Source organism: Camelus bactrianus, chromosome 18 (assembly GCF_048773025.1).
Source record: "Camelus bactrianus isolate YW-2024 breed Bactrian camel chromosome 18, ASM4877302v1, whole genome shotgun sequence".
NCBI lineage: Eukaryota > Metazoa > Chordata > Mammalia > Artiodactyla > Camelidae > Camelus > Camelus bactrianus.
Genome location: NC_133556.1, coordinates 46,547,483 through 46,571,017, shown reverse-complemented (window position 1 = coordinate 46,571,017; position 23,535 = coordinate 46,547,483). Strand labels below are relative to the sequence as shown.

Below are 23,535 nucleotides of genomic sequence, written 5' to 3'. Positions count from 1 at the left end.
GTGGTATTCAAAAGCTTCTACTGCTTCAAAAAAAAAAACAAGTACTTGAAAATGATTGTGTTATAGATCAAATCCCTCACTTTGTGGGTGAGAAAGCGAGAAAGATTCAGAACCTATGACTACTTTGCGCGTGCCTGCTGGATGCTAGGCGCTGCGCCAGAGATGTCAAGGATGTCTCCATTCCTCGTCTACATGCTGACCAAGAAAGTTACGCTGAAAGAGATGAGTTAGCTTGCCTAGGGCACACAAATGCTCAAGACAGACTGAAGGCTAGAGTCCGGGACTATTAACTAGCAAGCTCTGTACTTTCCCCAGAATGCCTTATTGCTGGTGTGAAGACAAGACACTTTGGTCTTTCCATCCTATTCCCAGGTTGGGTCATCGAACTCTGTTTTCATACCCTTCTCTGTCTACATGAAGAATACAATCTCAATCCACAGGATCTGTGCACTAAGCGGTTTAGCAGATGATGCACAGATTCACAGTAGTCTGTTTCTTCCCTTTCCGGCCAAGAACAACAACAAATGTTCAAGCTGCTATCTTGACTCTGGATTTTTTCTTTCACCCAAATATGTAAGTTTTACTATGGGGTAGAGACTTCTTACTGTTGCAGTAGACCCTCACCCACAATAAAATGGGCCATAAAATGTATCTTATCACTTAGTTTTACACTTAAGGAGAAATAGTATTCTCCTCCATGTGGTTAAAACATTAAATGCTCACAAAGCCACTTTGTTCATTCACCTCACATATGGGAAATAAATCAATATATCATGTGAATGAACTTCAATATAGTCTTAAACTTGACCCATGTTTAAGTTTCACCCACTGAACTTGATGTTACAATGGATTAAATTTATTATTTTTCCATAATGTTATTCCCACTTAAATTGCAAGATAGGGCAAGATGTGGAAAAGAGAGAAAGTGTCCTAGTTAACCACTATTTAAGGTAAAAATCGATAAATTCTGAGATACAAGTTAATGAGGAAGGGTGGTCCACTCAATGTTATTGAGTGAATAATGACTGAATAATCATAATTTAGTACATTCCTGGCACATTTTCCTTTGTTGCAGTGGTGCCTTGCAGTTTAAAGGGGTAGGATGTTGGGACAGAGAAATAGAAAGAGGAGCAATACAGAGTTCTGCAGCAGATAAAATATGTACTTGACATTTCGGGTTCCTTTTCTTTCAGATTCAGAAGACCGAGCACTTTTGGCTCCCCAACAAATATCTGGGTGGTGGACTAAAGTCTAACAGTTCAAACTATGTGATTTCACCAGGGTTAGAAGTGAATTTGTGAGCTAATAGTCCCCATGTTCAGGGGAAGAGAGTAAAACAGATATGAAAAGAAGGATCATGACAATCAATCAGTGAGATTTGGGAAAGTAAGCAATGATGAGCACTCTCTCTTTCCTGAAAAATATCCCATGCTCAGCACCTACAACTTGACCCTTTGTCTTTAATTTGACCCTTTGTCTGTGATGACAATGACAAAGCACATTCCAGCTCACAGAAGCTTCCTGTGGCAGCAGTAATTGCTGTTTCAAAGAAGAAAATAGTTATAAAGAGAATTTCTTTCCTTTATTTTTTTTTCTTATTCATATTTTCAGCAGGAGGAAATCTACATGAAAAGACAGATAATGTAGAAATATGTTAACATAATAGATACCAAAACTGTCAATTCATTGGAATTTTATAAATTTGCCAACATTTGTCAGTGGGCTCCATCGCCCCAAGTGTCTGGTGTTTCCTGAATGAAAAATAGGTTCTTGAAAGACTGTCACTTATTCCTCAGTCACTTGGAAAATAGAGAATCACGGAATACTCCAGTAGGAAGGAACCTTTGACATCACTGAATTCAATTTCCTTATTATCACAGTTAAAGTAACTGAAACCCAGAGAAGGTAAGTAACTTGCCTGAAGCCAAACAGTATCAGTCTTCAAACTTCTCTCCCTCTTCTTTTTCTATCTTTGTCCTATGTCTTAGCTGTTATCAGATGAGTAATTTATAAAAGGTTAGAGTTGGAAGAAATGTTAAAGATGACCTGTGTTACCATTTTCTCCTTCCCAGTGTGTACCCAACCCAGTATTTGCTTGAACACCTCCAGTGACAATAGATTCAGTATAAAAAAAAAAAAAATTCTAGGGCAGTTTTTACTAACACATAAACAATTTCTAAGAGATTTCTAATTTTCTTTAAATGTAAAGGTATTAGAAAAAGTAATGAGTTGACCAACTGCCAAATTCCTTTTAACCCTTTGATTACAGAACAGAAGCTGTAAACACTATGATTAATGCTGTGATATTGGAGACTCCAGTGAAACAGATCAAGTTCAGTTTTGCATTAAAAGGATGCTTATCAACTTGAAAGAGTTCATTTTCTCTCCTAAAGAGTGACTTGAGCCCCAGGGAAAATAGGGCTGTGTTAATAGGATTATTTAATTTCCCCAATTTTTCTTATTTCTATTTAATATTACCAGTTTCTGTTTCTCTCCTAATTGAACTATGGAAGGAACAACTGCCTTGGCAATAGATCAATATCTCATTTTTGGAAGTTAATTTTTTTAAAAGAAACTTGGGTTCTTTTAGGGGAAAAGGGCATGATGATATATAATGAAAAATACCATAACCATCCTGGCAAATTTTCTATGTGAAATTTCAACAGAATCCATCAATTATAGTAAATGGCCAATAAAAATGTTCAATCAAAAACTCATTTTAAGATACATTGTTAATGAACTGTATATAATGATGCTTAATCAAAACTCGACATGATCTCATGGGAGAAAAGTTCCACAGGACCTCAGGAGCACTACTGTTCTGAACAAAAGATAACAATAAAAGTGTATAATTAATAGCCTACGGTCATGTGGCACTCTCTGGGGAAACTCATTTTCATAACAAACTCTATTGTTTTTCAAAACACAGAAACTGTTCCATAAGAGCACTAATGCCACAAGCAAGAAATCACCATTTTTCAGGCTGTTTTTACTTGACATGTGACTTTTTATGGTTGTACCACACTAAAGCATATCTAAGATGCAAAATCAGTGAATGAAGCTGCTGACCACAAAGATGGAAAAAATTCACTTCTGCCTGTATTTTACATCTTCACAATCTAGAAATGACACAACATTAAGGAAATTATTCCAATAGGATATCTGTATCAGATTAGTCTATATGGAACATTTATCTCTTCTTGGAGTGACAGTGTAATAGTGATGGATAACACAGGCTACCATAAGATCCTGAGATACAAATGAAAACACTCATGGAAAAGTTTAGAGTAAGAAATACAGTAAATCATGAAAGCCACTTTATTAAACATTACCTGAGCTGCTGTTTTAAAGCTAGTATGTGAGTTTAGATCATTGTCAACCCTCCAACTTCAGTGTATCTATTATTAGTAATAACATTTTGCATCTAATATATATGCAGCCCATATATAGACCCCCAAAATATAATTCTATGCCAATTTTATTGACAGGAAAATAAAATAATTAAGGTACACTTGCCAAGAACATATTGGAAGGCATGTGGTCCTTTAATGAAGGTTATCAATCAGAAACCAGTACTGCAATATTTTACTGTGATAAATTTGGGCTAAAGCCATTGGCTCAAATGCTGATATATAGTTTATTTTTCATAAATAGGCATATTAAGTATGAGACCTAGTTCTAACCGTGTAAACTAAAATATATTAATGTCCCCTATTTTAGCTGCATCCAAACTCAGAATTAAGGACATGGTAAAGCCGATGTATGTTTTCAAGCCCATCACTTTAGTTAGAGTCCTGTGATAGTTAATACTCAAAAACTCTGTAAATCAGATGGCCTCTTGACCCAACCAGCAAGAAAATCATAGCTGAAGAATGGAAAAAATCTTCCGTTTTTCCATTAAGCCTCATAAGCAATATGAGAATGGTTAGCTAATCATTCTCAGAATGGTTACTCATGAAAACATTAATACTGGACACATGCAAGCACTTATTCAAAAAGACTCTACATTGAGAGCAGAAAACCATGGACAAACAATTCCAGTGACTCTGTATTGTCAAAAACAAAATAAAATGGAACAAACTTAAAAAACAGAATCTGTGATTTCCTCCATGGAAATCTTGATTATATATATGTATATAAATATATATATATATTATTTATACATTTAAAATTATTTATACATTTATATATATATATAGAAATTATTTATGCATTTAAATAATTTAGACTTTCCCTGAGATTATCTATAGACAGACAGGTATCTATTATCTACAGATAGTTAATCTCAGGGAAAGCCTCAGGCTTAATCAAAGGTCTGCAGATAAGGTCCAAACAGATTGGCAGTAGTTATACTACAGTCAGAACCAGAGAAGGGGAGAGCATGTCTAGGCAAAGACCCAGAAAGACAAGCTGAAGTAACAAAGATTTACTGGTGAACACCACCTTTTAATGAACTCCTCATTACTTCCTAGAGGTTCCATTCAGAGAAGGCCATTTCTAACCTAGCTACAAGAAAATGGGTGTGGATCCTTATAAGAGCCCTATCTCTCCTGTGGATGCCTTCTAAAAGCAGAGTAGGCTCAGGTTTTAGTATAACGTCTCTTCTGAACTGGAGGATGAACCAGTCAGGGTCCAATTAGGAGACAGAAACTACAGCAGTAATTTAAACAGAAAAATGTAACATACAGAGTTATTAAATAGACAAAAAGGATTAATACTAAGAGGAGTAAAGAGAATCCTAAAGATTACTGGAAGAGGAGATCATGGGAGTAGCTGCTACTCCTAAGAATGAGAGAGAATATTCAAGAAAGAAACAAACTTGGAAGTCCCCATCCCTCTACCCTCAAGGCTAAGAATGAGACCTTGTTGCAGACGGTGTGGCCGCGGCCCACCAGATGACACTGAAGCTCACTGAGGTACCACAGGCTGGGACTGGCAAGCAGGAAAGAGCCTGCTGGAGTGCCAGAGAAACCTGCTGGGTCGGGGGGCACTGCCGTGGGTGAACGCTAGTGGGTCTCCCTGACTGCACTGTCCAGGAAGCTGCCCACTGGAGTGCTGGTAATCCTCACCGAGAAGTCACTTGCTGGGGTGCCTGCAAGACTCTCTGAGAAGATGCTGGTCAAAGTGCCAGTAAAACTTGCTGGAGAATGTGCATCACTTGGTCTCTCACATGAAGGTATCTGCCAGCCACTTCCCTACAGAAGCAAGAAGAAAAGCAACAGAAACAGGAGTGCTTGGAGAGTTCCTCCAGCATCTTCCACTGATAAAGCTTAACATGAAGCTAGGTGGTGAAAGAGAAATCTGTATAGGATCCAGATTCAGTATCAGAAATCAGAACAAAGGAGGGTGGGTTTGGACTGAGAAAGCAACATATTGATAACTGGCACATGGAGATAATGAATCTGGGCAAGAACATTCCAAATCTGATCTTCTGAACCATATCTTTCCTAATCTTCAGGTTACTGGAGTTATCTTCACTGGAGACAGAACACCAGGATGGCCCACCTTCATGAAATCAAAAGACTAGGGATTGAAACTAGGAAGATAGTGTAGGGAACAAAAAACACAGCATAAATCTAGAAACAATAGGAAAATTCGTTGTTACCCATAACCTTGATGATACAGAAATGACTCTAAAAGAAGACATGCCACTCACAGAATGGAGATACTAGGTCTCAGGCGAGAACTAGAGTCAGCATTTTCAGGAAGCTGAGAGAGAGTGTTTGCGCCCTAGGTAAGTTTTCTTGCCTCACTCTAAACCCAGTTCTGTTAAGTCTATAATTACATGGCTCCCAGTTTGCACATTGTCTCCCAGCAACTGACACGCGCACGTGTGTGTGTATTCTATTTGTTGCCTTAATTGCTAAATAACAATCTATGAACTGAGATGCAGAATATAAATATGTGAAAGTGACTAAAAGTTATGCCCCAGTTCTAAATTTCAATAGTATTAAAATAGATGACCAAACAATTTAAAAAGGAAACTGGATATTAGGTATCAAAATAAGATAGGTAGATTAGCACTGCTGGTTCAGTATTCAAGTGTGTAAATTAATTCATTGAGAAAGAGTGTTAACCAATGTTATTGTACTCTGAACACCTAAAGACTGCTGGAAATGAGGCGAGTCATTGGTAAAAGATTGATAGACTTTCAGTGTTTCCCACTGCCAGTTCACAGATTCTGAATTTCATAGAGTACAAAGTGTAATGTCAATTGAAGAAGGATGATAGTTTTAACTGAAGAATCAGCCTAGGCTTAATTTCAAATCCTACGAGCCAGGAAACATCAAAGTGGACAGACATTGAGTGGTCAATACCCATCTGAGCTATTTTTACAGGCTTGTTGACCCAAATTCCTCCTCCCCTCCCCAGCTCAGGCTCATTTTCTGGAATATTATTCTAGAGCCTCTTGAACACTGTTATAGCTTTAGTAACTCAGAATTGAGGGGACAGATTGCTGGAAAGAAGGGGGAAGGCGATGGCTCTTGAATCAACATAAATACTTGTGAGCAGCCTGAGGAATTTTGCAAAAGGTGGAAATTTATCCAGGAAAGGTTAGCAAGATATCTCAGTGAAAGATGGAGTTGAAAACAGAGCAGAAAAAGTAGCAAGTGCGAGACATTTTCTAGGGCTGGGCTTCAAAACTTTAAGGCACACGTAAGGGGATCTTGTCAAAATGCAGATCCTGTTGAAGTACACGTGAGGCACAGCCAGAGTCTGCGTTTCTAACAAGGTCCCAGGCAATGATGCTGCCACTTGCTTTGCTGACCATATTTTGAAGAGTAAGTCTAAAGGGCAGTGGTTCTCTACCAGAGGATTCTGGGTAGAGTCTGGAGACATTTTTGGTCATCATAACTGGGAAAGTGTTACTGGCATCCCCTGAATAGAAACAAGGATACTGCTGAACATCCTACCATGCACAGGACAGCCCCCACAACAAGGGATTATCTGGCCCAAAATATCAATGGCGTTGATTTTAAGAAGCCCTGTTAGAGAGAACTTTCTCCGAAAGGTTTAACTTTTGAGTGCTTCTCCCTTAGAAAATGGACAGGGTTTTGGTAAATGTCACATTTAAAGGGGAACTGCACATACTCTTTCTAAGTCACTGCCATATTCTTTAATTTCCCCAAGCTCTTCAGTAAACTTATATATTCCCCTGCAACTCTGTCTGGTGACCCACTAGAGGCTAGCAGAAAAAGGGACAATGAAGGAGGCAAGGGCATTCCATAGGTTAAAAAAAGTTAGCTCAGAGAAACCAGCAAAATAAAACTGCTGGCAGTGACAGTGACCAGTGGGGAAAGAAGAGCTTCACAAAGCAGCCAGGAGTCCATGAGTTCCCAGCTGAGGGAGAGGTGGCCCCCAGCAGAAAGGAAAGAGTTAAGGATGAGCAGGGCGGTCCAGGAATTCTGGTCCCAAACTTTCCATTCTTACCAATAGGGAATGCTAAGAAATACCTCCTTTTCCCCAGATATTTATGATTTGGAATGCTAATACAAAATACTAATGAGCTAGGCTATTAGTCAGTCAATACTGTGTAGTTTGTTAATGTCAGTGACCATAATTCATGGTGTGCCAGGTTCAATATTTTGAATAGGTACACACACATATGTGGGGATATTTGGTGGTTTGATAAGAATGGTGAGAGGCTGCCTGGAAGCAGCCTAGTGTAGTAGAGAATAACCTTTGTTTTGTTGGAGGTTTACAGGGACACCGTGACCTAGACCACGGGGATGGCTGCAAGAACAAGAATGCCTGCAGCAAGAGGATTACAACAATAAGCCACACCCCCTCCCTTATTTTCCCTCCCCCTCCCTTATTTTTTGTATAAAAGGAGCCTGTATTCTGACTAGAGCAGGACGGTTCTCCAAGACGTTAGTCTGCCATCCTCCGGGTCTGCCGGCTTTCTGAATGAAGTCGCTATTCCTTGCCCCGACACCTCGTCTCCTGATTTATTGGCCTGTCATGAGGTGAGCAGAATGAGTTTGGACTCGGCAACACTAGGAAATGGGAGGGGGGGTTGATAATAGCAGAGCTGTCCGGTGTATAGAAGGTACCAGATCCTGAAAGCTACTCATGTCAAAGAGCAGTTAATTTTAGGGTTTCAAGTAGGAAAGACATAATTTTAGATGGGTCAAGGATGCATCAGGAAAAAAGTCCGCAGACTTTGCTGGAGAGCCAGAGTAGGGTGAAAAGCTTCTAACAAGAACATCCTTAGGAAGGAAATTCCATTCATGTTTCCACAAGAGAGGATTTCTCACTCTGCAAATGGTCCAGTTAATAAATTAAGAACACCTCATCCATTTCCTTCAGAAACAGCCCATGTGACATTAAGTGCAACTTCTTCTCCCGTGATACCACACTGGACGGTCACCAGGCAGACAGCCCTCAGTCTCCTCCAAGAGAACCAAGAGTGAATTGCTTTTTAAATCTCATCTGGTGAACCAGGCAGGAAGTGCAATAAATATGAAATATTTTCATATAACATGTGAAAATGTGCTTCACTCCACTGAGGATATAAATTGGAAAAGAAATTTTCAATAAGAAGGTAAGATATAATTAATAAGGAGTGGAAATCTGCATGAAGAAAGAGCTACCAAATTCTGAACATGGTGTCTATAATGGCCACCCTTATCAAAGCTGGGTTTCAAAAATGAAGGTTTAGGCCAAAGATGGGGTAGCCCCAGCCCCTCACAAGTTCTAACTGGGCAGATAAAACCCACTCTGGGAAATCAGTCACTGCCTGTCCAGCCGCACTCCCTGACAACACCAGTTCCAGAACCGTAACCATTTAAATGTTCTTATTCACTTGGTACTCCATTGTCTCAGATTTCCCCATTTGACCTAGGCTGTCTCTTGTTCCTGCTTTGCAGAGAACCTATCTCTTGCCACATTTCCTTGACCTCCATCAAATCTGGAGCAGTATTCCGTTCAGGATGACTCTAATCTGCTCACCAAGCAGGATCACACCCACAGCACTGAGGAGAAGCAGCTTCTGAAAGAGAGTAGTTGTATGGGAGCTTGAAAAAAAGATAACCAAGACTTCTCTTGTTTCTTTCTTATGTCACAAATGAAGTGTATCTTGCTACCTTCCTTACACTCATCCAATTCAAGTGTTCATGAAGATGAGAGGGGAAACAACAAATACAAAATAAAGTATTAGGACCCCGTCCCTAAACTTCTTCAAGTGCAAATCTATCTGCCTGAAACACCCTCTACTCGACTTCACTTGCCTCCATTTGTCTCAGGCTTTTGAGTCATCTAGACCTGGTGCAACGGGCTAGCTATGTTAGGCAAGTAGCTCACCCTTCTAAGCCTCACCTATAAACTGAGACTAACAGTGCCTGCCTCATAGAATTATTGAGATGATAACAAGAGTAACTAATGCAAAATGCTTAGCATTGTTCAGGGAACTTAGAAGGCATTGTAGAAATGGATGAATGAGAGAATAGCCAAGTAAATTGGCGAGAACTGACAGCATTTACCACCGCGTCTTTAATCATAAGATTACCAACAAAAATGATGACAAACTACATGTCAAGCACTGTTCTAAATCCTTTCATCCTCACAACAATGCCAAGAGGTAAGTATTATTAGTATCTTTTAACAGATGAGAAAATAGAAGCACAGAACAGTTGATGATTTGCCCAAGGTCAAGTAATTAGTAGATGGTGTTGATAAGGAACATTTCTTTAGTATCTGCAGCACACTATACCCTGAGCTAGGTTTTGGGGATAATTCTTCCCTCCTAAGGCTTACAGTCAGCTTGTTGGATAGAACACAGATGCTCTGTTGTGTCTCTTCATGTCCCCTAGTGCAGAGCTGTTCAAACACTAAGCCACAACCAATTTAATATACAGAAGGAAGAGAAAGAGATGGAGGGAGGAAGGAAGGATGGAAGCAAGCAATGGAATAAATTGGAATGGCATGGGATGGGAAAATTAAGATGTGCTGCACATAGTTAGAGTAATCATTGTTTCATGAAACCTTCCGTGTGTGTGATGCATCTCCACATAAAATGTGTTCAGTGTAGGTCAAAAAATGTGAAAGTCTCTTCCTTAGCCCATCGCACACTGTCTACATTACCCTCCCTGAGGTCCCTGTGGCAACACTCTCCACACAAATGGTGCTCCACGTATCCAACAGGTAGCCTTTTGTGCTTAAAACACACCTTTGCTGGGGGAAAACTAACATCTTCCCACATTTTGCCTTAGTTCCAAAATCCAAAGAGTCATCTAAAGTTGGCATTGCTGACCAGATGAAAAAGATGCATTGCCACCCTCTAGAAGCCTACCCTCAAGAGCAGATATCCACACAGAATGGCTTGAATTTTGAGGAGGCTATCAGATTGCTGGAACAGAAAGCAGTGGGCGCTCTTTACTGGCCTGCGTGTCATACCCAAGCCTGCTGGGCTGACTCTTGATTTATTCTGTGCATGAACATGGACATGTCTTCCATAGATTATTTGTTCCCTATCAAGAGATGCAGGGAGGAAAAAAAAAACATATATTTTCAAGTGCTGTGGCTTTCACACGAGGCACATTTGTCATAGACATAGGTTTCATCTGTAACTCATTGTGAGACCAGAACGTGTTTGTTGCAGCCACAGTTATATTCTGTAACAAATTCTCCCAAAGGGCCCCCCTTTTCTATTTTCTGGCATCAGTGTTCAGGGAGAGAGAGTGAAGTTGTCTCTCTTTTGTCCTAATTGTTTTTTGTAGCCCTATTTAGAGCCATGTCAGTGCTGCTACTTTCAGGCACTGCCTTTTTCCACACCACTCCCCACTCTCAAGGTGTTTATAGTATATTATTTACCCACAGTAACCAAGGGTGATGCTTATTTTCAATTCCAGGACTCATCACTCCTGCTTCTCCATTTCCAGCCATTACTTTTTTATTCTTTTTGTACCCTGCAGGATCTTATGAAATATAAAGTATAATGAAACATTCAAACCGTTGGCATTCCCCGTATGGGTTTTCAGAGAAGCAGCAGCATCCGCTCCCTATAGCTCTCATTTCGTTAGTTACCTGGGTGCTCAGATGACGCTGTCAGAACAGCAAAGCAGATCCACCTGAAACCTATTTTCATCCTTGTCGCCGTCAACGCCATCATCCTACTTCCACTTCCGGGACGGATTATACAAACGCCAGCCTAGCTGCACTAACAGCCCTTCATCCCAAAGCCTGCCTCCCTCACTCCTGGAAATGTCCTGGTTCCAGGTCAGCCTTAGAGGGCTGATGGGGGTGGGGGAGACAGAGACAGGACGTAGAAAGCCGGGGGTGGGCAGTGGCACAAGGACGGGGACTTAGCTCCCAGGGGCATGTCCTGCATTTATGTTCTCTCTTTGAAATCCCTGCTGTGACTTGTAGAATTTGCCCCAAAATGAATAAGTTCATAGCAAAATGAGGGTGCATGAACGTGACACTCAAACAACTGGTACAAAGATTAAAATGGAAAGTTCCTCCGTGGGTGTCTTTGCAATGACCTCAAGAACTGGTGCTTGGGGACATTTGGCCTCTCTCTGAGAGCCAAGCCTGGGTCCTTCTCAAACCAAAAATGCCAGGAAGATAAGGTAGCGATAAGGTAATTTCTCAGAGGCAGGATGGTTTATAGAGTAGGAGAAATATCAGGGGCCAGGGGACTCCCATGTTCAAGACTTTTTCTACCACTGAATTGTTGTTGCACCTTGAGGACCTTCAGTTCTCCTGGGTGTAAAGGAAGCAGGGACTTTTTTTTACTAAAACTCTTAAGATCTCAGCTGTGGTCTCATGGGTCCCAGGCCTCACCCTTGGCTTTCAGTCACAATTCAAATGTCTGCACCCCTGCCCTGGCCTCACAGCTGCACCCTGCCCCCATCATTTCTCAGAAAAGAAAGCCTCACTTTATTTGCTGCATTCCTGGCCAGTCTGTGGGTAGCAGGGCTTTCCCGGCAGCCCCCAACTATGTTACAACATTTCATGTGGAGCGTCCGGGTGACCTTCCAGCATTTTCTCCTTCAGGGTGACTTGAGGTGGCCATGAAGGACCCTGCAGAGGACTATTTTCCTTCAGGACTGGCCCCTCACATCATTTCAGGCAGGACAGGGTCTCCATGCCCACCCCTGTCCTTCGTAGCATTTGAGCTGCCATCACAGGGTCCCTTGTTACCTGAGAGAGCTCACAACTGGACAGCTCCAGCCAATTTGTCCATCATCATTTTTCCCTGGCCAGAGATGACTGGTAACACAGGGCCTGTCTCCAGGATCTTTCAACCAACCATCTTAAGATCAGAAATAGTCAGCAGCTGTTTTGTTTTTGTTTTTGTTTTTGTTTTTTTCTAACCAGGCTGCTGCCAAATCAATGAGAAAAATTGAGGCCAGAGGTGGGGTGGGCAGAGTGAGAAAGAGAACACATCAAGTTGGAGAGGGGGCAGGGGAGAGAGAGGGGAGCGAGCATGTGTGCTCTGTCCTACTTGAGTTTCAGTGTTCAGTCCTGCCACTGGTCACATGCAACAGTTCAAGAGAAGGAGGTAGTCTGGGTTTATTTCTTGCAACTCAAAGAATCCTAAATGAAACATTGTACAGAAGAGACCCTAAAGTCCTCTAGTCTAAAAAGCCACTCAGTGCTTAGAGTTCCTCTGCCAAGTGTTAGAGTGGATGCCGCTTGTGACAAGGAACTGGCTGCTTCCTAAGGCCACACTCTAATCAACTCCCGTCATTATGATTAAATTATTCACCTAAACTGAAGCCTTCCCCACAGCACTTCCCTCTTATTAGCCCGAGAACTACCCCTTAGAAAAAACAAACATACCTTCCAAATGGGAGTTCTTTAAATATTCCAAGCAAGTTGAAATGACATCTCTTACTTAAGGTGTTAACAGTTTTTGTTTGTTTTTTTCCTCAAGCCTCAAATGTCCAATTTCTTCCTCTCTTTCTCAGAGACTGCCTGTTTTAAATCCTTTCATTTTCCTGACAAGAGTTTTCTGACTACCAAATGGTGTGGAGCCCAGAACTGGACATGATGCTCCCAGGAGGGTCTGAGCAGGGCAGAAAATGGCAGACTTCAGTCTTCCCTGAGTCCAGGACTATGGCACTCACAAACTTATTGAACTTATTGTTGACTAAAATCCCCCAATTTTTTTTATTCGTGTCACAGGTAAGTTGCTACCTCCTCAGCCATGTGCTTATGAAGTTGGCTTTTAGATCCATGTGTCAGATTATAGGCCCTGCCCCTACAAAGTTTCATATCAAATTCAGTGGATCAAGAATTGAGAATGATGAAGAAAATGTTCTAGAGAAGGATGGTGGTGATGGTTGCATGACAATGTGAATGTACTTAATGCCACCGAACTGTACACTTAAAATTAGCAAAAGGGTAATTAATAGTATTTGTATTATAAATATTTTACCACCATAAAAAATTAAAGAAATTTGAGTATGGACTGGATATCACAAACTTACGGAATTGCTATTAATTTTCTTAGATGTGATGGTTAGAATTTGAGTGACAGGAGACTATTTTTAGGAGATAAGGAAGTATTCAGCAGTCAAATTTTATGAAGTCTGCAGCTTGCTTTCAAATTGCTAAAAGAATAAATATTTAGAAAACCAGGTAAAGAAAACCGATAAAATACTAATGTTGTTCAACCTAAGTACTCCTTAGCTGAGCATTCATTACAGTATTCTTTCAACCTTTTTTAAAAGTGTATGGAATTTTTCTTATTAATAAGTTGGAGAAAACTCAGCCCAGTATTTTAGTGGGTGAACATCACTTTAAATTATGAGTCTGTCATTTTTGCTATCCTTCTGGTGTTCACGTGACTACAAATTAAATACATAATACTGACACATTTTCATTCCTGTCATAAACAGAATTGCTGTGGAGGGCGTGACTGAGGACTTAACAGTGGGTTGGCCACGAAGCGTCTTACTCCAAGCCCACATCAGCTCATCTGTCAGTGCCTTTATACATGGTCGTTCAACAAGTCAAGTATTCATTTAATTATCCTAGAACCACATCGTATTTCTCCATCATTCCACAAGAACGTGGAAATGACACACACTGCTAGTTTCTTTGTTGAAGTTCATGTAACTTATGTCTCTGCAAGTGGCCCAGCATCACAGAATGACAAGCCTGAGCTTTGGAGTCTGACCCCCTCCCTTTCAGTCCTCACTGGGCCACTCAGCAAGCAAGCACAGATAAGCTTAATGATCTGTCTGGACTTTCATTCTCTGAGACTCTCCTGAATGCTCAACTTTGGTGGAACGGTGTGTCGAGGCCACCGTGCTGTGGATCTGGAGAGGGCAGCCATTGAACAACTTTACAAGAAGGGCACATCCCTGGGTGGGCCATAGGGGCAGTGCAGCAGCCCATCCAGCAGAAGAGAGGAGGGGACAGGAAGTTGCCGTGGTTAAGACTCTGGAGTGCCAAGGTTCAAATCCTGCCTCTGCCTCCTGAAAGTTTATGACATTCGAAAGCTACTTACCCCGCTGTGCCTCAGTTTCCCCATTTTTAAATGGGGGACAATATCTATCTCTGTGCTATCTATCTCCATCTGTGAAGGTATACACCATGTAAAGACATGAGGTCAGGGTCTGGCACAGAGGAGTTGCTCAACAAATGTCACCTGTCATCATTATTAGTCTTCAGCCCCGCAACCCCAACCAGGCAGCCCCAGCCCCGATCAGAGGTGTGAGTCCTCAGCACAGCTGGCCTCACCTTTCTCTTCATCTTTTCCTTCTTGGGGGGCAAAAGCGGGGGCTGGTCAGGCTCCCGGAGGGCTGGGTTCCAGAGGGAAGGTTCTGAGATGGGGTGGGGAAAATCAGCCCCCAAATCACCCCCCCCTGCCCTGAACAACCCCCACCTATGCCCACCTCCTACCCCAGCCTGCCCTGTTACCTGAGTGAGCGGTTAGGTGGGGGCTTCGGGTGGCTGGGGGAGCCCAAAGTTGGGGGGTGCAGGGGGGAGGCCCACTGGCACAGCGGACCAGTACCCCTGGGCTCAGCTGCCCCTCATCCACAGTCCCCCCAGGACCATCGTCAGATGGAGAACGGAACTTGGGCTTTGGAAACAGGGAGGGAAGGTGGGGAAATACATGAGATGATCTCCGAGGGAGGGCACCCTGCAGTCTGCCTCTGCCAGAACTGATGCTGCATCATGGGTCTGACCCTCCCCACAATATCCGACCACCACTCCAGCCTTCCCCTCTAACCGCCCCCCCAACAACATCAACATACTCCGGCAACTAAAGGGGGAATGCTGGGTACAGCAGGAGTTTCCGAGGACCAGCTACTGATGAGTGTTCATCAGGCTAAATATTTTGAGTCCCACACCTAGGTTCAGGGATGCCACTTCCAGATCCCAGTGGGATCATCGTCCTGGTCGTCCCAGACTTCAAGGGACCTAGTGTCCTAGACTCCAGCCCTGGAGAGCTTGGTATCCCACCATCTGTGGACCCTGGCCTCCTGGCCCCCAGCCCACCAGCTTTTGCCCAGAACCTTACCTTGGGGAGTAGAGGAGGAGGTATATCTTCTGCGAGGGTAGGGCAGAAACACACAGATGGCTTAAGCGGGGGAGGAGGGTTTTGGGAGCAAGTACTCGGGTGGGTTAGGGCTGGAGGTCTGAGCTCAGGAGGGCCAGGATGTGACTCTGTCTGGGCTGGAGCTGAGGGTGAAAGGACTAATAACCATGACGATCATAGCAACAGCAACTCTTGGATATCAGTGTTGACAGTGCATTAGGTCTCTGCATCATCACAGCCACCTAGTAACACAGGTCCTATGAGCTCCTAGGGGTCGGGTTCTCACTTGGTGCTGGGCACGCCACATGGGAGTATATTACAGATGAGATGTGTGGAATGGATCTCCCCCAGGCCTGGGGCTGAGGGAGATGGGGGCCTGGGTTGACTCCTGGTTGAGGTTGAGTTCTGGGACTGAGGGTCTGGAGGGGGCAGAATTCCCAGGGGCTGAGGTTCAGTGTGAGTTTGGGTGAGAAGATGAAGAAAGATGAGGGCCAGGGGTTGAGGTTTATGGCTGCAGTTGAGGTCTGGGTGTTGGAGCAACATCTAGGACGAGCTGGGGACTTGGATGTGGCAGGGGGTCCAGGGTTGAGTTGGGGTGAGGTTAGGGGTGAAGGGTTGGTGGGGAGGAGAGTGGGGCTGGTCTGGGAGGGTCAGGTTTAGGGTGAAGGAAGGTGTGGGTACTGAGTGTACTGCCAGGTTTCCGGGCTTAGTGGTGGAAGGAAAGCAGGGGCTGAGGTTGGGGTCATGGATGGTGGGGCTGGCTGGGGTCTGAGGTGCTCTCTCACATTTCCACGTCGTCGTAGTCTTCGTCGGACTCTGACAGGTTCCTCCTGAGGAGGGACAGGCATGAGCCTCGGGAGGTCCCCACAAATATCCCAGCCCCCCTCCCACGCTGAGGGTCCCTGACCTAGGACTGCTGCTCTTGAAGCCTCCAGGGGCTGTAAGCGAGCCTGTGGGATAGGAAAGAGTCAGCAGTGGCCCAGGGGGAGTGGAGGGTGGCGGGGCAGTGGGGAGGCATCTCACCGTGTCAGCTGTGGGTCTGGACTACATGCCTCTGAGCTTCCTGAACTCCATGTGCCGCCACAGGAGGTGGGGTGGGGTGGTATGCAGGTGACACACAGTGAGCTGGGGACATGGATTCGGGAATAGAAAGAATAGAACTGGGGTGGGGGAGTGGTCTGCAGCCAGGATCTTAGGACTGGAGCTGTCCCTTCAGGGGAGGGATCTTGGTTTACAGGGGTCTCATTTTGGGGTCAAGATTTGTGATCAGGGCGATGGGGGCTCAACATGGTTATAGAGTGTTTATTTTTAGATTCCACTTGGGTATCTGGGATCAGAACAAGGTTTCTGAGGTCTCTGGGAGTCCTGGTGGTTATAGGAAATCTTATGGGGTCAGTGTGCAGAGTGGAGAGGTAGGGGTCTCTAGAATCATTTTGTAGATGAGGTTCTCTGGGGCCTCTTGTGGGATCAGATGGTAATGGGGGGCCTCTGAGGGTCTGTTTAGAAGCGAGGAGGGTCTCTGGGGTCTCTGGCAATCTGATGAGGGGGTTACAAGGGTCTCCAAAGCTTAAGGATTCTCTACTGACGACAGCAGTCCGCATCTGGGATCCCCACAGAGCTGGATCGATGGGTGGATCGGATCCGCCGAGGGATGGCGGGGGGTAGCTGGGCAGAGCGGCAGCCGCATCAGGCCCACTGGCCTCCAGCAGCCCAGTCTGGAGCCCTCGGCTCTCCCGTAACCTCTGTGCCCCCAGCTCTGTGCCAAGCCCCCCATGCTCCCTGGCTTTTCTCCTTCTAAGAGAGGCAACAAAGGACACCCCAGGCAGGGGAGCAGCCTGAGCAAAGGTGGGGACCGTCCAGTGCTTTTGTCATCCAAGCAAGGCCCACTCACCTCAGGCTCCTCATCTTCAATCTCGCCAACAGCTGCCCCCTTCCCTGGGTTCCTCAGTTTGTCAAGAAGCTCTAGGATCAGGCCTCTGTTTAGCCCGGGCTGGGACAACAGTCGGTGCTGGGGGTGGGAGGAGGAGCCGGTCAGCAGACAGAGGGCTGGGCTGCAGGGAGAGGGCTGGCACAGGGGCTTGAGAACCCATCTAAGGGAATCTGGCGGTGAAGGTGCCAATAGAGGAAGAAGGTGGGGAAGTCTGGGCAGCTGCCACCTGGGGGATTCTGAGGTGTCTGAAGGGATCAGACGAATTCAGAGAAGTTGGAGAATTCCAGAGGTGTCTCGGGTGTCCCCTGGAATTCCAGAGAACCCCAAGGAATGGGTCCTGAAGCCGTTGGCAACTTGTGAGGTTTTAGAACTCAGCATATCTTGGGGGAAAGGTCTGGGGTACAATTTGGAGGGTCTTGGAAGGCGGAGCCCTGGGGATTTCAGAGGGAGCAGGGACTTTGAAAGGGCCATAGGCGTTCTGTGGAATAAAATCATCAGTGTTCTAGGGAGCCGAGGGAGGCCCTGGGGTGTTCTCACAGGGGGTGAGTTTGGGAAGGCTGCTCAGGGAGGGGAGGTTCACACTGAGCATCTTGGTGGCGCCAGGTCGTTTCTTGGCGCTCTTGGTGAGGGTGACTTTGACGAAGATGTGGAAGGCAGCCGACCTTGGGAAGAAAAAGGCAAGTACTGGGGGAGGGTACAGTTCAAGTGTTAGAGCGCATGCTTAGCATGCAGGAGGCCCTAGGTTCAACCCCCTCCTCTAAAAGTAAATAAATAGATAAATAACCCCCCCAAACGGCAAGTTCTGGGATGAGGGGACCAGAGACCCTCCCATCAGACCATCAGCCCTGACTCTGCCCTCTCTCCCCCGCCTTCCCATGACTCTCTCCTACCATTTGCCTTTTTCCTTTAGCCGAGGAGGCTGATAGCCACTCTTGGTCATGATGAAGAGATCTCTAGAATGCAAGGACAGAACATGGGATTCAGACTTCTCAGTGGAGGTCAGATCTCACGATGTGAGGAACCCCCGATGGCACTGAGGTCAGCAGAGAGCAGTGAGGGACAGGAGGAGAATGAGGGGTAGGTTTTACGATGCATAGGACGCCACTTCCAGGGGATGCTGCTCATCATGTTACAGAGTTCCAGAAGTCTCAGGGGAGCCTCAAGACAGGACTTCCTGCACTGGGGGCTCCTGGTGTGGACTGGAGAAAATGCTTTCTGGGTTGAGGTTCTCGGGTTGGGTTCGAAGGGAGAGGGATCCCCTGTAGGGGGGTCTTGATGTGGGGAATCAGGCGGGGGGTGGTGTTCAGGGTCAGAGTCGAGTGGGATCTCTGGGACCAGGGGGACCTGCCACATCTGCCTACCTGAGAGGGTGAACGTCAAAGAGGGGTGGCTGTAGCTCGGCTAATTCAATGGCTGTGATGCCCAGGGACCAGATGTCACACAGCTCATTGTATCCCCCCTTCAAGGCCACGGCCACCACTTCTGGAGCCATCCTAGGGGCAGAGACCCTCAGAGAGCCAGGGGTGACATGATGAAGGTGAGGGGAGACTCCTAGGTAGGGGGTGGGGGGACAGGAGAGAGACAGGGAGTGAGCCGGAGAATGGGACACAGAGACAGTTGGATGCAGACACATAAAGAGGCAGAGAGACAGAAATAAAGACGGAGAGAGGTAAAGACAGAGAGTCAGAGATAGACTAGAAAACATAGACAGAGAGAGGCAAAGAGACAGGGAGAGCCACAGACTGAAACAGACAAAAAAGACAGCCATGGACAGATATGTAGAGACAGAGATCAGGATCAAAATCAACAGAAACACTGAGAAAAACACGTGGAGGGGAGACATGCACAGGAAGATCTAGGGAAATGGAAAACTCAAGGGAGAGCCACAGAGTACACAGATCGCTCAACAGAGAAAGGCAGAGGCAGGAAAAAAAGGCAGGATAGAGATTCCAAGAGATCCATGGTGGGGAAAGCCGCTGCCCACCACCACCAACCCCGCACCACCCCTGGCTGCCAGCCAGGCACCCCTCACCAGTAGGGTGTCCCAATGAAAGAGAGGCGTTGAGCCAGTGTGGCCCCGATCTGGGCCGATATACCAAAGTCAGCTGGAGGCAGAGGGAGAGACATACTGACCTACGGTCCCTGTCCCCTCTGGCTCCCAGCCAGTCCCCCTCCCCACCCCCACCAGCCACACTCACCCAGTCTGACCTCCCCAGGGTCGTTGATGGGGATGTTGGCTCCCTGGGGAATAGAGGGGGGATCAGAGGCTGTCACAGACACCCCTCCCTACTGCCAGCCCAACTCTGCCTCTGCTCCCTGGTCACACAACGACTGAGCCCTCCAAATACCACTACCATCTCCCAGAGGCCCCCACACACCAAGGCTACTTTTCTGCCCCCAGATCACCTTGATGTCCTGGTGTATCTTCTTCTGTGAGTGTAGATAGGCCAGTCCCTGGGGAGGAGGGTGGAGAGGGGGGCTGTGAGTGTTCTGGGGTTTGAGCAGGGCCCTGCCCCCACCCAAACCCACCAAGCATCTCCTCCCCCCACCCAAACCCACCAAGCATCGCCTCACCAGGAGCACTTCCCGGCAGATATAGCTGATCTGGAGCTCTGACAGGGGGCCTGTGACTGCAAAGGTCACACCGGCAGGGTGTCAGATGGGGACCAGGAAACCTGGCCCCAGGAGCCCCTGGCTGCCACCCACACCACGTACCACATGGGGAGGGGGTAACATGAGGGGACAAGGAATGGTCAGCAAAAGAGAGAGGCAGCAATACAGGGAACCAGAGGCTAGAGGGAGATAGATTCATTCAACCGACTACACATTTACTGTGTGCCAGGTGCCGTGGTAGGCAATGGGGACACAGCTGTGGACACAGAGACAGAGATCCCCACCCTCGTGGAGAGAATATTCCAGTGGGGGAAACGGACAGTAGACAAGAGAAATAGGGGAAAGAAACAGTATGTGAGATGCGAATAAATAGAAAAAAACAAAAGCAAGAAAAGACAACAGGAAATATGTGTGGGAAGGGGTATGACATTTTATACTGGGTGATCAGTGAAGGCAACTCTGAGAAGGTGATGGGGTTGAGGATGGGAGCATTCCCACTCAACGTGAACAAGATGAGCAAGTGCAAAGGCCCGGAGGTAGGAAATTAAATTGCCTGGTGGGCCTGGAAAATGGCAAAGTGGGTGGAGTGGAGAGAATGTGGGTCAGCCTGGGGTGGTTGTGGGCGTCAGACTCGAGTACTGTGATGCGAAATTTGGGCTTATTGTTGGAGGGAAATGGAAGGCTTGGGAGGGCTTTGAGCAGAAGGTGATGTGACTTTGTTAAAATGAGGAAAGGCAGAGAGAGACAGAGACAGGGACAGAAAATCAGAAACAGATCCAAACTGAGGCAGAGAAAGAAAGAGTTGGGCAGAGACCAATAAGTGAGAAAACAGACACATCGAGAAAGAGAGATTCCGAGGGGACAATATAGACACAGAGAGGGCACAGAGCAGGTCTGACAGCTGGTGATGTGAGTCACTTCCTCTCTGTGGGACTCAGTTTCCCCACCTAGGACTTCCTAATGAAGTCCTTCCTTTCCTGACCTTTGTGGAGACAGGGAGATGGTCAGAGACAGAGGTGCACATCAGTAATCCAGAAGTGATCAGAGACCCACCCCGCCCCCACCCTCAAATGCTCCAAGAGAGCGAAAAGGAGGCTGAGAGAATCAGAAATGCCTTCACTCCTTAAATGAACATGTGGGCATGAAATGACAATGAGCCAGAAATGCAGAAATACTCAAATTTGTGAGTAGACCTTGGCGAGGAAAAGCAGACACAGAGGAAGATGGGGCGGGGGAAGGAGGAGGGGTCACTGCCTGCAAAAAGACTAGGGCTGGACTCTCAGGTCCTGGGGGACAGGGCTCAGGGCCTGCTCTGTCACATCCCCAGCATCATCCAGGTCAGGTCAGGCCCAGAGAAGGGGCTCATTGTGTGAAATATGGACCAGAAATGCAGTCCCAGGAGACACAATGGCAGAGGGACAGAAGGGGTGGATTGGAGGAGCAGGGGCTCCTCTCACCTTGGTAGACACCCTGGAGAGAACCCACCCCACAGAATTCCATGCAGATCCAGAGCCTCTGCAGCCTACAACAGTTCAAGAGCAATCACAATAGCAGTAATAAATCATTTGTAGGACAGCTCCTAGCCCACTGCCTTGTTCTAGTTCAACAAGATCTTCAGTGTAAGAGCTGCCATCTCTCTCTCGCCCACCAGAGTGAGACAGTCCCATTTCCATTTTACCGATGGGGAAGTTGAGGCTCAGAGAGGAAATAATATGTTCAAGGTCAAGTGGAATCAAACCCAGGTCTTTGGGCTCCTAAGCCAGAGCACCTCTGCTGTTCCACACTAATCTAGAAGACATGGTAGAGACTTCACAGGCTGTGAAAGTTCGGAGGCGACAGAGGAGGCCAAGGTGCCAGGTATAGGGAACAGAAGTCATTATTGAGGTATCTGGGATATTAGTTTGAGGGTCAGGGAATTTAGGGGTTCATATTAAAGGAACTGAAAGTGAAACCGGGGGACCCGATGAGTAGGAGTATGAAAGATTGGTTTTAGGGGACTTGGTTCAGGTTTGGTTACTACAAAGGGATCCATTTTGGGGACCCCTTGTAAGAAATGGGAGTTCTGGATTGGAGATTAGATTTGGGGATCCTTTGGTCAGAGAAGTGACTTGGAGATCCAGTTAGGGGTGCCCCAGTTAAAAATGAGGATCCATGATTGAGGTCAGGGTAGGGGGTACCCTCGTCAGGAATGGGAGTTCGGGGGTAGGGGCTGGGCTGGGTCCCAGGGCAGGTCTTAAGCTCATCACCAGAGATAACTCCCATGGTAGGCCACGACGTTGGCATGCCGACAAGTTTTCAAGATGAGGATTTCCTTCTGAAGTGTAGAAACATCATCATCTGCAAGGAGGGGCCGGAGAGAAAAGGCCGCTGCAGGGAAGGGTTCTGGGAGAGATCCCAGTGTCCCAGGAGGTGGGGGTGTGGGGAAGGCACTCCTGGGTTCTCTCCTCACCAGGCTGCATCTTCACCATCTTCAGTGCCACCAGGTCCCCCGTCACCTTGTCTCGAGCCTTATAAAGGGGAAGTTGGCAGTCAGGCAGGCTCCATTCGCCTGAGCTCTCCTCAGCATCCTTGAACCAAAGCCAAGGACTGGGACCCTATTGCATCCCCTTCCCTTCTTGGGCCTCACCCCAAAGATCTCTGGTCTGAGGGTGATGGAGAAGGAGGGGATTCCTCACCTTGAAGACTTCCCCATAGGTGCCGCCGCCCAGCCGTTGCAGCAGGTCATAGTGGTCCCGGGGGTCCCTATTAGAGATGTCGGGGTCTGCAAGGTCCATTCCTGGGGGCCGGAGCTGGGCCTGTGCCCAGGGGCCAGCAGGGCCTCAGGGCTCAGAGTGCTGGCACCTCCTTCCCTCCCCACAGGCCCTGCAACTGTCTTGCCTCCACTGGCTGTGGCCTTCCCCCTCCCCACGCTGGCTTCCTGCCCCAGCAGGCTTGTGCGGCCGGCTCCACCCCCTGTCCCCTGGGCCCTGAAAGCCTGTGAGAGGCAGCTTGCCTTGGGACCCAGGGGACCCCCCTCCACCTCCAGGGCCGTGGGCTGAATGTAAACCAGATGCAAACTATCTTAATTATGACCTGGGGTGGGGGGGGGTGCCCTAACACTCCCTCCCTCGTTCTGGGTGGCAGCTAAAAACTGTAGTTGAACCTCTGCTGAGTGCTTGAGACTTTGGCCACAACCGGTAGACGGCAGGTCTGCACGGGGTTGACCATGCAGTGTCCATTACTGTTCCGGGGTAGTGGGGGGTGGGGCTCATAAAGCACTTAGTGGTAACCCCCTGTGCAGTGTGAAGACCAGTCAACGTGCACGTGTCTGGATACCCGTGTGCGTACATGTGGATGTACCCAGAGCATATACCTCCACATATACGACACATGCATGTGCTTTCATGCCTGCAGTGTGCAGAACCTGTACACACATGCGGTGCTCGCTCTCACCCACAAGACAGGAGCCTATGGGGACTGGGCGTGATCTGGCGGGGTCCAGGAGCCCCTCACCCCT

At 46.6% G+C, this 23,535-nt stretch overlaps 1 protein-coding gene across 1 annotated transcript in view; it reads right to left on the bottom strand.

Moving 5' to 3' along the window:
• LOC141573952 (mitogen-activated protein kinase kinase kinase kinase 1-like) overlaps positions 1-22,958 on the bottom strand; it is a 640,645-nt gene extending 617,687 nt beyond the window's left edge. The window contains 19 exon segments of the mRNA XM_074346855.1: positions 14,695-14,777; positions 14,875-15,037; positions 15,479-15,538; positions 15,909-15,915; positions 16,282-16,326; positions 16,476-16,578; positions 17,083-17,161; positions 17,388-17,504; positions 18,007-18,088; positions 18,317-18,379; positions 18,788-18,919; positions 19,459-19,531; positions 19,625-19,667; positions 19,833-19,880; positions 20,001-20,056; positions 21,497-21,561; positions 22,286-22,376; positions 22,489-22,546; positions 22,715-22,958. Coding sequence (XP_074202956.1) covers positions 14,695-14,777; positions 14,875-15,037; positions 15,479-15,538; positions 15,909-15,915; positions 16,282-16,326; positions 16,476-16,578; positions 17,083-17,161; positions 17,388-17,504; positions 18,007-18,088; positions 18,317-18,379; positions 18,788-18,919; positions 19,459-19,531; positions 19,625-19,667; positions 19,833-19,880; positions 20,001-20,056; positions 21,497-21,561; positions 22,286-22,376; positions 22,489-22,546; positions 22,715-22,813 — 1,467 coding nt within the window. The 5' untranslated portion in view covers positions 22,814-22,958.
• Between the last annotated feature and the right edge of the window lie 577 nt (positions 22,959-23,535).